General features: G+C 43.8%; 1 protein-coding gene across 4 annotated transcripts in view; it reads left to right on the top strand.

Annotated features, from left to right (window-relative positions):
* SPEG (striated muscle enriched protein kinase) overlaps positions 1 to 13040 on the top strand; it is a 2620794-nt gene that overhangs the window by 1429922 nt on the left and 1177832 nt on the right. For all 4 annotated transcript variants that reach the window (XM_069616880.1, XM_069616879.1, XM_069616881.1 and 1 more), the window contains one exon: positions 1483 to 1712. In XM_069616880.1, the coding sequence (XP_069472981.1) occupies positions 1483 to 1712 (230 nt within the window). The remainder of the gene's footprint in view (positions 1 to 1482; positions 1713 to 13040) is intronic.

The following is a 13040-nucleotide window of genomic DNA, read 5'->3' as shown; positions in this document are numbered from 1 at the left end:
CTAGGATTAGGCAAGCAGACCAAGTGTTCTTAGGTTACTCAGGACACAAATTGGGACTACCGATAACAAAACAGACCATTTCCAGATGGATTATTTTGGCCATTCTGGAATGTTACAAACTAGCACGGAAAGAGCCTCCTTAAAATCTTAGGGCTCATTCAACCAGGGGTATCGCAGCCTCTTCGGCCCTCCAAAGAGGGGTTCCGGTTCAAGACATATGTGCGGCTGCCACATGGTCGTCCGCACATACCTTCACAAGATTTTGCAACCTGGATTCCTCCTCTAGTCAAGAGACTAGGTTTGGCAAAGCCGTATTACATTCTGTTCATTCCTAAAGGGAAACATGGCGTTTTTACTCCCACCTCCAATTACACACCACTGCTATGGGAGTCTATCAAAGATAAGGACTACGTCGCAGGACACAATCCTTTTGAAGAACAAGTTACTTCTTACCTGGTAACGTTCTTTCGATGGGATGTTCCTCCGACGTATTCCTTATCGCCCCTCCCATCCATCCCCGCAGTAATACTTCCCTTGTGGTTGCAGCTTACGCTCCTTCAAGGTCAGTAACCAATTCATGCAGGACTTATCTTATGCTACAAAACGGAACTGAGCAACGGATGCTGCGCGTGGCTATTTATGGGCATGATGATGTTGGCGCCGATACAGTGGCTGTCGAGGGACACCAACTGGACGGACGGCGATGCGCAGCGCCCTCTACTGAGAAAAAAATTTCCGAGGCCAGCAAGCTGGAGACAAATTATCTAAGATAAGGAATACGTCGGAGGAACATCCCATCGAAACAACGTTACCAGGTAAGAAGTAACTTGTTCTTCTCCAGAAATGGTATCTTTCATAGATTCACATGCCCAGCAGTCATCATACATGGAGTCTTCTATGGCTCAAAATCTGAAGATGGCTGCTTGGGGCGGAGCTTAAACCCTGCCACCTCATTGGTTGGGGCCATAAAGGACCAAAGTGAGGTGGAGGGACTACACAATTGAATGGCTCATAGGCCACAATGGGCAATCTACCTTCATTTTCTATGGAAATCATGTATATATATTACATTTTTTAATAATTATTTAAATCACTGAGGTGATCACCCGGTCTGACGACGGGGAATATTCAAGCATGTGAATCTATGAAAGACACCAATGCTGGAGAAATACAGTTAAAGGTGAGTAACTAAGACTTATATATTTGAGTTGATTCTAATTCAAGCAATCATATTTATTACATGCATAGTTTTAAATAGTTCACACACATCTGCATCTGAAGTGAATTTTGAGTAATGCTTAAGTGGATTCAAATGCAAGAAAAGTTTAAAAAAACCTATGAACAAGTAAATACATAGAAAGGTGCAGAAAATTACGCTACTACAAAGCTCGACCTGTATTTGTTTTCATCCACAGGCAATGGGGTAAGAAAGATGCTTTAAGCATGATTTGTATGTTAAAGAAGATTCTTTTAATGTTTTAGATCCAGACTTGAGAAGATGCCTTCTATCCCAGAAGAGCCAGAACTGCCGGAGAACGAGGTTGAGCGCTTCACCATGCCCGACTTCCTGAGGCCCTTGCATGACCTAGATGTGATAGAGTCCAAGGAGGCAGTGCTGGAGTGCCAGGTCACTGGCCTTCCATACCCCACCATCGCCTGGTTCCACAATGGACAGAAGATCCAGAGCTCTGAGGACCGCAGGATGACACAATGTAAGAAGCCCTATAGTCTGCTCCGACTCATAATCCGAAGTGATATAATAAGTCATTTATCATGCACCTCTACACAAATGTTTCTTGTGTACAGGCGCTTGTCAATGAACATGTGCAGCATTTCTAAAGAAACTGTTACATATCTTATCCTTTCTCCCATGTCATATCCTTCATATTACTAAGCTGATAACGAATTTCCTAGACCTAGGTACTCCGTACCAAGCAGCTGCATTTATCATTATCACCAAACTGTCTCTGATCATGTCCCCTCTTTTTATTCAAATCAATACCTTCACTAGATAAGTCTCAATGCATCGCTTTCTCCCAAAAATGCTACTTGCCTCTTCTTTCCCTGCATCTGCCAACGTGTCTTTCTTGCCTAAATCCCATCTTTGTGCCAGGCTTCCTTCCACGCTGTTCTGTCTCAATGCCTCTCCTTTGCCCCTCATGAAAGCCTGAAATCTTTTTTTAGTGTAGCTACCTCCCTGTCTCTCATTTTCTCTTGATAAATTCCTAGAAATAACTGTCATATTGCTACATTCATTCCCATTCCTCAAGATTTATGGGAAATTACATCTGTTACATGAGGTGGCCAGAGAAATGTTATACAGCATATGTCTTTGGGCCTCATAACGAGTATGGAGGCAGCCATGCCCTTAATAAGGGCATGGCTGCCTCCATACCAGATTCTAGCTCTGGGTTCTGTGAATGAGGAATTACCGGGTCATTCCAACCTTGGAGGACCCAGTAATTACTTATTCACAAAACCAATCCCAATTCCCATTTTAGCCCGCATAGGGCTCAATGGGAATGGGGATGGAGCTAATAACCGTATTACATTCTGTTTATTCCTAAAGGGAATGTCCGTTATTAGCTCCTTGGTCCCTTGCGGGACCCGCTTGAGGGAACCTCGTAACAGGGCAGAATGGGTTTACCGGCACCATTACTGGTGCCGGTAAACCCATTCCGCCAACCTTGTAATGAGGCCCTTTGTCTCTTTATGTAAATGTAAATTTTATGGACAAAATTATGCTAGACTCCACCGAATCACAAATTTCCAGTCCATAACATCATGATGTATGTCGGAGTGTTAATTAGAAGTCTAGGCAGAAATATGTTAATTGTGTAAACTGCGTAAGTTGTGACAAAAAGTTTTTTTTTCTTCTCAAAACTAAATTACAAAATAAAAAAATAAAAATAATATGTACACATATGTTCCCATATGCGCTCAAGCCTTGCCCTTGAACTTGCCTTCTGGCTTCCAAATTCTCTCTCTAATTAAGGAGACAGAAAGTCTTGTAATAGCAACCATGGAAATCTTGCACATTTCCAAATTCTTTTGGGACAAGGGAAGCTCGACAGCCATGAGTTCCATTGAATCCCTGTGCTTCCTGTTATGCTGCAGGACAAAGACCTCCAAATACTGCTTTTCTATTGTGTTCAGGCATTACTTCTCTTTTACGCCTGTTACACAAGAGAATATTTTTCAGGGCAACTTCTCACAAATCATTTACAAGTGTTCATCCTGTTCAGGGTCTATTGTCTGTAGAAAACTCAGAATTCTTTCATGCGGAAACATAATGTGAGAATGCCTATATGTAAACATGCTTTATATCTTGTTCTTCACTAATGATTGGAGAGTCTACGGATTCCTATAGTCTTGGCGGAACAGCTACCCAAAACCTTGTTAATCATTAGATTGACCTTTCTTTCCCTTGCTCCCCTTCTCCTTATTAACACCCAGACTCCCAAAAGCTCTTCCAAGAGATTAAGATGTTTCATCTTTTTGAGAGATGTATATCTAGTGAAACTACCAAAAGTCTGCTTGTCCATCAATCATCACCACTGACAATTACTGTGGTCAGCTTTCCATTTTCTAATCCTTCTCTATTCTTTGCCTTTGTCGATCTAAACGCTGCTTTCGATTCTTGTTCCCGCGTTAAATTGTTTCAAAAGCTAATTAGAGCTAATTGTCCACCAGACATATTGGACATAATACGTGCTTTACACTCAGGTACATCCATACGAGTTCGACTATCTACCATTGGCCTGTTATCTACAATAATCAAAACAACAAGAGGTCTGAAACAAGGCTGTATTTTGGCATCTGCATTGTTTAACTTCTTTATACACGATGTCCAAGAAGTTTTCATGTCCATTTCAACAGACTCACCTAAAATGAATGGCACAATAATACAAGCACTGTGGTATGCAGACGATCTGGTCCTAATATCCAAAACACCCATAGGCCTTCAAAGATTAATTTCTGCATTGTCAACCTACTTTGAAGAAAATGAGCTTTCTATGAACGTCAAAAAATCTCAGATATTAGTCGACATCCCAAAATGCTCATCAAGATCAAAGTTTACATGGATGGTTAAAGATATTACCCTAGACATTGTAACTAACTACAAATATTTGGGAACTCAGTTTGAATCAAATGCAATGCCTATTGAACATCTGCAGTTACAACAAAATAAACTGATATCTGCAATTGCCCAATCAAAGGTAATTCTATATAAATATGGTAAATTTTCCATCAAACCGGCTCTGTATTATTGGCTACAAAAAGTGACTCCTACACTTCTATATGGACTTGAAGCACGAGATATCACTGACGCTAAAAACCTAGATAAATTGGAAGCTAAATATTGGAGAAATTTATTGCATTTACCTCACTCAACCCCAATTTCGTGTATCCGTTATGAATTGGGCCTTACGTCACTCAACGCCAAATACCAATGGCAATTGTGCGCCTTATTTAGGAAATGCCTAGTAAATATAACTGCTGATACTGTTATAGCTATTTTATCCAATTATCTGTTTTCAACTAATCATTGTTTTGTTGTAAAATGGACCACCAATGTATATCGAATTCTGGCTACAGCTGATGTAGATGTTGAAACTTTAATTCAAAATCCGGAACGAGCGAAGAAAAAGATTTTTCTTCGAGATTGGCTACTTAATCGTGACATCTGTTTAAGTTATAAAAATTTCAAAAGCCAAATATTCCCGGATAAAAAGATGGGAATAGTAGCAAGTTATCTGATAAAATCACCTTCGCCACAGATTCGCACTGCGATTATGAGATTGCGTTTTAATTTGTGGCCCACAAGAGACATCTTAGCTCAGCGAAAGCAAATTGTTACTTCAGAAAATTTTTGTACATTTTGTAATAATCCGCAGCAAAAGGAAACCTTAGAACATCTAATCGTTGAATGCTCAGCTCTATGTTCAAAAAGAAATAACATATACAAAAAACATCTATCTAATGTTGCTAATATTCAACCTAACCAGAGGTGGTCTGGGTTACTAAATTCAACTAATATGAGTTTACTTATTGCTTGTGCAAATTTTGTAAATAATCTCTGTTTATCTGTGATAGCTGATAATTAACTAGTTTCTGCATATAATGAAAATCAAATAGCACGAAAAGATAATTGACAAATTCATCTGTTAAAATGAAATATACACTTTTTTATCTAATTCTGTGTAATTTAATGTAGTTTTTTTAGTAATTGTGTAAAAATGTATTTCTAAACAATCTTGTAAAAATCATAAATGATTATAAACAAGAATAAAAATAAAAAAAATAAAAATAATCCTTCAACCTGTATTTAGCCTGCATGTGCCCTAACAGAAGGGAAACACCATATGCAAGTCAGTCTTGGCCCTATCCCAAAATAGACTGTACAGTCAAAATGATTATGTCATATCCCATCTGCACAAGGCCACAAGTAACAGCAGACCTTTTGGCCTTCATTGGGTATCATCAGCAGCTTGGCATTTTATGCATTACTGATTTCTTTGTGGTCAGGGCCAAGATAGATTTCCCTTTCTGCAATGGCACAAAGGGGCTAAACAATGATGTAATGGAAAGCTTCTCCCTTTTTCCCCCTCTGTCTTTCCATTTTCAAATAGTCCTTCATAGTCATGACCATGGTCTGCATTTTCTCAAAACTTAATTTGGGGACTCGCTATGTTCCATAGATTTGAAGGATGGCTTTTTTATCATCTCATAGGTAAAGATAACCATGAATACATCACATGTTGGCAGACCTAACTTCTACTCTTACATACAGAGTCTATGATAGAAGTTGCAGCCTTTTTCATATGTTCTATGGCTCTCCAATGAATTCTCATTTTCTTAGGCTTCAGCCCATGCATTACAACTAGTGACATTCCTACCATCCTCTCTGGCATGTATGTTAAATGTGGGATAGCCTTATTTTGCTCAGTGGGACTTTTATAAGAGCTCCTCTGAATTCAGCCATGAAAAAGCAACACTCCTACCAGAAAGGATCCATGCTCTGCCAGAGGTTCACAACATCTGAGATCGTGTCCTGGAGCCTCCATTTGGTGGTTCCATAGGTCAAATCACATTGGTTCAGTACCTGAAAGTGGTTTGCCAATTTTGGTTCTTAAATACATAAAATCTATTGCGTCGCGCCAGACTTTGCAGTAGGTGTCAAGTCCTGTCAGAGTGACTGAGTTGAAGCCACTCTTCTAATGAGCCTTACAGTGTATTTGAAAAGGAGAAGGTGGCCCTTTAGGCCTATACTTTCTTTTTAGCAAGGCTTTTTTGGATGTGGAGATAAAACAAGAAATGTGCCTCCCTTTTTTCACAGACCCATTTTTTGATGGTTAGTGGACTGTTCTTAAATTGGAGGAGTACATAACTCTAATGTTTCATTTGAACCATTCAAAGGTCACCAGATTCTCAAACAGGCTCCTTGTCATGCAACACGCCTTCCAAACTCTTGATAGTTGGATAGGTCATACTCCTACATCCCATCCCCTATCCTCCATACTTGTGGGTTATTCCATCCTTTGGGACAGGACCGGAGCACTATATAATAACATCAAAAGAAATAGCGTATCCTTTTTTATTTGTACACAGGGCCAGCATGTGTGGGTTTTTCCCCACCTTCCTGAGCCCCGCCCAGCGCATAGCCCTTCAGTCCTTTTCTCCATACGGTCAGGATCGGATGCACTTTGCATCGCAGGTTTTTTTTTCTTCTTCATGCTTTGTCCTTAAATACTCTTCCTGCCTCAGTACGCGGTTGGTTCTTTCCCCCGCCCATGCCGGACAATAAGGGTTTTGCCTATTGTTCTTCCTGTGGACGTCACTACATGGCTGCGTGCCCTCACAACCTTTGCCTAGAGTGCCTCAGCCCAGAAAACCACTGGGACTCATGTTTCTACTGCAACTCCCTCTCGGTGCACGCACTCGAACAAAGGCTTGTCAGGTGGGAGGGAGCTGTTCACAACGTTCCTCCACCTCATCTTCAGAATTTCATTGACGAAAAAAGAAAATGCCTGTACTTTTTAAGACACCCAGGGTTGGACTGATTCGAGCATTACCCGGGCCCGGAGGTACCTATTTCAAGACCTTAACTAGATACTGGAGCACGCTCCGAGGTTCCCCTGCAGGGAAGTAAACGTACCAGGATCACTCCAAAGGTTCCCCTCAAAGGGGCTAAAATGACCACAAAGGCCCTGGATCCCCCATCTGGGGGCTAATATGAACGGATTAACATCAGAGGTTCCCCTCAAAGGTACATTGTACCGGGCAGCCTGAATGAGTGCACAGGTCAGAAAACCTCCAAAGTCCTTATCTACCGGCTCTGCCGAGGATCCATCAAAGAGGGCTAAACCCTTTCTAAGGAGCCAGGAATAAGACGCGGACACAAAGGAGTCATATTTCTGGTTATTAATATTTATTAAAATGAAAGGGGGTTGGAAAATGCCTCACTATCCCCAATCTAGGGCGTATTTCCCTACCTCAGCTTAAACAAATGCTTCTGTCCCATGTCAAGATGTCCAAACAAATGTAAGTCCTTTGTCTGACATCCTATTCTGGATCTAAAACTCACACTCACACTCTAAAACTAACTCTAAGGTATAAAGGGTATGTTCTCTTGATTTGTCAAAGTGCATAAAAGTTCAAATCCAACCAAAAGGTTTCCAATAGACAATGTTCACAGTTCCAGCTAATGGTGCCCTTCCCAAGATTCCTTGTACTAATATAACAATATTCAAAATAAGGATGAATAAAGTTCTTTAGAACTCCTCCCTCTTGGTGCATTCACAGTTCTCTGAGAAATGGCTCCCTGCGCCGGGTTTCTCTTCACCTTTAATATGCTGCAAAGCCTAAGGGCATGTATCTTCCTAAGGACTCTCCTTCCACAGTATCACTATTTAAATGCAAGCCCCAAACTCGCAGGCCACCTGATATCTTCCTTGCTAGGCTTTTCTTTCACAATAATTCACAATATCCCGGTAGCCCATCTGTTTTCCCTGGACTTACTGGCTGCTTTGCGCATTGCTTTGCTTCCGTCTTCCTCCACTTGTTGGTTCAGTGTGCATCCCGTTAGCTGCAGATCTCTTGTTGTGTCCCTTTCTATGCTGCGTGTTTCCTGCTGCTCTGCCTTCTTGAGCGGCAAATTGCTTGCATCTGGGTTTCTCTTTCACAGGGTTGGGCTTGCCTCTACACCATCTGTCACGGCGTGTTTCCCCCAAGCGTGACGCTCAGATTGGCTACAGCTCACAGTGCAGCCCAGCGCCTGCAGCTCTCTCCTTCTCTCTGTTATCTTTAGCGGTTGCGGATTAAAATTTCCCTGCCTGATTACATATTCTCCAAAGACTTGACCCCCTTGTTCCCTCGTGCCTGTGAGCACCTCCCACCGAATTCTGGGAAATTTAGGGCTCCACAACAACTTAATCAAGAACGACCGCATTTCCATAAAAAACTAAGACCCTGGCAAAATCGGAATATTATTAAGAAACTGATACAACAGTTTAGGGAGGATGACCATTTGAATACTAGCTACCATACCCATGAGAAAAATAGGAAGAGCAGCCCACTGATCAACCTTTCTCTGCAGCACCTCCAGATAGAGCTGGAGACGATTCCTGCTGACCTCCACCCCAAGCTACTTTACATGCATCCGCTCCCAGCGGAACCCACGACCCCAAATGGGCACCCAGTAGCCTTGTTCAACGGGAACAAAATGGATTAGAACTTATTGACCCACAGCCCCGAAATGTCCCCAAACGCCTCAAACTCCGCCGACAGTGACCTCATGTACCTCTTGGGGTCCTTCACATACAGGATCACATTATCTGCTTATAGAGAATTCAACTCTCTGACCCCTCCCAGTGCCTGCCCTCTGTACCTATGCAGTGATCTTAGACATACCAAAAGTGGCTCCATAGCTATCGCAAATAACAACGGGGACAGCGGCACTCCAAGCCCCAATGCAAACGACGCTGAGCGCATACCAAACGTACCAATCCGTGCCGTCAATCCTGAATACAAACCCTTAACACACTCAATGTAGTGGGACGTCAAATGCCTTCTCCATATCCAAGAGGGCCTGCACCGGCGGATGAATCTGAGCCAGAACCGCAAACAATCTCTGCATGTTCAACGGTGTACAGTGCCCAAGAATAAACCCTGACTGATCCAGATGAAGCACAGAGGAAAGATGTGGGAACAGCCTATCCGCAAGAATTTTGGCCAATTTCTCTGTGCCCAAATTTATCAAGGAATGCGGCCTGTAAGAGGCGCTTTCCAGCTGGTCTTTGCCTGGCTTTAGGAGCAAGGTAATAATGCCTTCCCCCAACATCTGGTATAACGCCCCAACCTGTAACACCTCCTGCCAAACCCGGATAAGATATCGAGCCATGGCAATGGCCGGAGGAAGGTTTTGCCCTCCTCTTGAGATGCCTTACTCTACTCCTGGCTGTCACATTCCAACTAAATGGGACAGGGGGACGGCACCTGTAGCTATGTCCACCCAGAGTACACAGATCTATGTGTTTGTTGTGTGGTGAGCATAGGAAAATGTGTGCGGATTTCTGAGGTTGGTCTCCCATCATTCAATACCAAAAAAGACCAGGCGAGTGCACACCCACTGTGTTGATGGTTGAATTCCTCACACTCTCCTTCCACTGTATCACTATTTAAATGCGAGCCCCCAAACTCGCAGGCCACCTGATATCTTCCTTGCCAGGCTTTTCTTTCACATATACAATAGTTAACTATATCAAGGGCATGGGTCTTGCTTGAGCTTCTTCTTTCCACATGTATACCATTTACACAACAGTTCACACTCTCAAGGGCATGGACCTTCCTTGAGATTCTCTTTATAAACTTCTCTTCACTTGGTATACTCTCCTGCCAGGACTTTATTCATACAAACACTTACCTTAACCTGGTATGCTCTCCTGCCAGAACTTTAATACTACAAACATTTAACTTCACCTGGTATATGCTCCTGCCAGGACTTGATTATACAAACACTTAACTTCACTTTGTATACTGTCCTGCCAGGTCTTTATTATACAAGCACTTTCCTTTTTATCCAAGAAATAATATTAGCCCATCACTGGTTCATCAAACAGTTCTTTTCAATATTTACTTCACCTTTCACGAATGGGTCCTTTGCCTCTTGTTCATACGCATTCACTTTCACTTTGCCTTCTCCATTAAGATAGGGGTTCCACAACCCATTCGTAGCTTCCCTTGGTGTGCCTTATCTAATTTTCATGAAGCAGCACCCTCTGCTAGGCAACCCGGTAACCCATCTGTTTTCACTGAGCTTACCGGTTGCACCTTGCATCCCCTCGCTTTGATTCCTTTCACTCTTCATTATTTTCAAAGAGCAGCATACACGTACAGGCAACCCGGCAACCCAACTGTTTTCCCTGGGCTTACTGGTTGCTTTTTGCCTTCCTTCGCTTCCATCTTCCTCCACTTGTTCTTGCTGTGTCCCTTTCTATGCTGCGTGGTTCCCACTGCTCTACCTTCTCAAGCGGGGAATCGCCTGCACCTTGGATTCTCTTTCCCTTGGTTGGGCTTGCGTCTACCCCCTCTCTCACGCCATGTTTTCCCCAAGCGTGTTGCTTAGCGTGTTTAAAGGGTGCTGCGCAACCCAGCACCTGCAGCTTTCTCCTCTCCTTCCCTTTGCCAGTTGTAGCAGTTGCAAATTTAAACTTCCCAGCCTGATTACATATTCTCCAAAGACTAGACTGCTGCATTGGAAGCCCGTTCTTAGTTAAATTCATTACTCTGTTGTTCTTTCTCATCCCATTTGTTATGTGATTTTTTCTTGAATGATGTTGAGGAAGTTGATACTGGACTTTATTGGGAGTGATCATTACTGCTCCCTGCTTCTTCCTCATCACAGTTGTCAATATACTATTCTTTGGGGGGTTTTAGGGAATACTTAGAGTGGATCTAATAAAGGTTGAGGAATAGTGTGACAATATGCCATTAGGACATGTGGAATAGAAGAATTATCCCTGCAAGGGATTGGAGGACAAGTGACCTTCCCCAATAATGTCATCTGATCTCTCTGAGGGTCACCTCCCCCGAGGTGGTGCTCCCTCATATAGCCACACCCAGGCTCATGTAGCAGCTGCCATCCCCTGGCCACATGAGGAGAGGTTACCCTCGGGAAATAAGTGATAACATCATCAGATTCATCACACATTGCTTGAAACACCAGTCAAAGTGGCCAAAACAACCACGGCCTCTGACAAACCTGTGACACAGTTAACCTCAGAAGGACTCAAAATGACACCTCAGCCTGTGCCACCTGTGTCCATCATTTTGTCAGGCCCTTTGGAGTTGGTCATTTTGTGTGCACACCTACTGGCGACTGGTACTTATGCCAGGCCCAATTTATTGCTATATCCATCTGGAGGCTGAAATCCTTTTCATACCAATTTGCTGTATACTCCGAGGAGGGCCCCTTCCACCAGCTATATGTACTGCATTGTACACAAGGCTTTCTGGGGGCTGGGGCCGCAATACCTTCAACTCTCTCTTCCTAAATATCTTCCTTCTCAAGCTCTTCGCTCATCTGCCTCCAACTCCCTCAGGGTCAGTCGCTTCTCCAAGCAACGAGTTGGTGGCAGATCACTCTCTTCGGCAGGGACCTCTCTCTGTAACAGCCTTCCTGCCTTCCTGTCTCCCTGAAACTCGAGGAGAACCATCTCCGGTTCCGGAAACACCTCAAAACCTTCCTCTTTGCTTCTGCTTTCTCTCCTCCCCTGCTGAATTCCTGAATGAAATTGCACTGGTTACCTGGCCACCCTTTTCTGATCTCTGGCCCATGCCCTGTCAACTTCCCACCGGCACTGCCTCCCTGGCAACCCATGCACTTGGGGACCGTTTTTTCTGTATCCCTTCAGTCCCCCTTTCAGCACTGATGTGTGCACTTCCTTGCACTTGCCACCAGCTGGCTGTTTTGTGTGTTTTATTTATCTTATTTATTCCACTTTCCCATGTACTGCACTTTCCCCTCTCCCTTTCCCCCGCGCACTTTTCCTTTCCCCCCTACCATAAACTTGTGCGATCTGAATGACACCTCGCCTAGTAGGATCGTTGTCTGTCCTCCCTTTCTCCCCCCTTTGCCTCGTCACACCTTGAAACACTATAAATGCCATATCATATCATATCATATATCATATCATATCATATCATATATCTCTGCCTCCTACATCAGCCCCATTACACTACGTGGATCCATACTTGGGAGGCCCTTCTTGGCAACCAGCGCCAATATAGTCGTGGTATCATAGCCCGTTTGATAGACCAGCTCCGTCACCACGCCTAAGACCATCTTCAGAGGAAGCGTCCTTTTGCCGTTTCTAAAACCAAATGCACTCTGATCCAATGAGGACATACTTTAAAGACCTCTCCAGAGAACTTGTACTCTTAAGTCCGTCCCCTTTTCTGGGCGTCCCATCCAAGGGATGGGAGACGGAACCTTTTTCACCAGAAAAAACCTTTTTCCCCTTTAAATTTAGAGGCGCGCGGGGGTGCGGTCCAGGGAGCATGCGCTGCCCTGACTCTGCCCTCCGGCGCCACACCTCAGTCCCCTTTTCCGCATTGACAGGAACGGGCCGAATTCACCAGCGCTCCTGGGTTTGGCTTCGGCCATGTAATTCCACGCGCAGATACTTCTTCTCTTTGTCTTTTTTATCATTCAGGTACTCGGTCCTTAGGAGTCAACCTCCTCCCCGGCGCATGTCAACTTCTACAGGGTTCAGCAGGTGTCAATCCTGCAACGGGCTCTTCCCTATTTCAGACCCCCACGCCCACTGCCTACGTTGCCTTGGCCCAGACCACTATTGGCAATCATGTTCGGCATGTGATTCGCTGTCCTCGAAGGTGCTGAAGAACAGACTAGCCAGGTGGAGAGAGCTCTTCCCGAGGTCGCCTCCAGAGGATCTCAAGAACTTCGTGAAGCATCAAACCAGGCCCAAGGTAGGGCCGATATTCTCCATCGCACCTCGCAAGGGCGCCTCCTTCCC

The sequence above is a fragment of the Ambystoma mexicanum genome, chromosome 9 (genome assembly GCF_040938575.1).
Source record: "Ambystoma mexicanum isolate Mex_15411 chromosome 9, UKY_AmexF1_1, whole genome shotgun sequence".
Taxonomy (NCBI): Eukaryota; Metazoa; Chordata; class Amphibia; order Caudata; family Ambystomatidae; genus Ambystoma; species Ambystoma mexicanum.
This window is presented reverse-complemented; position numbering and strand designations above follow the sequence as displayed.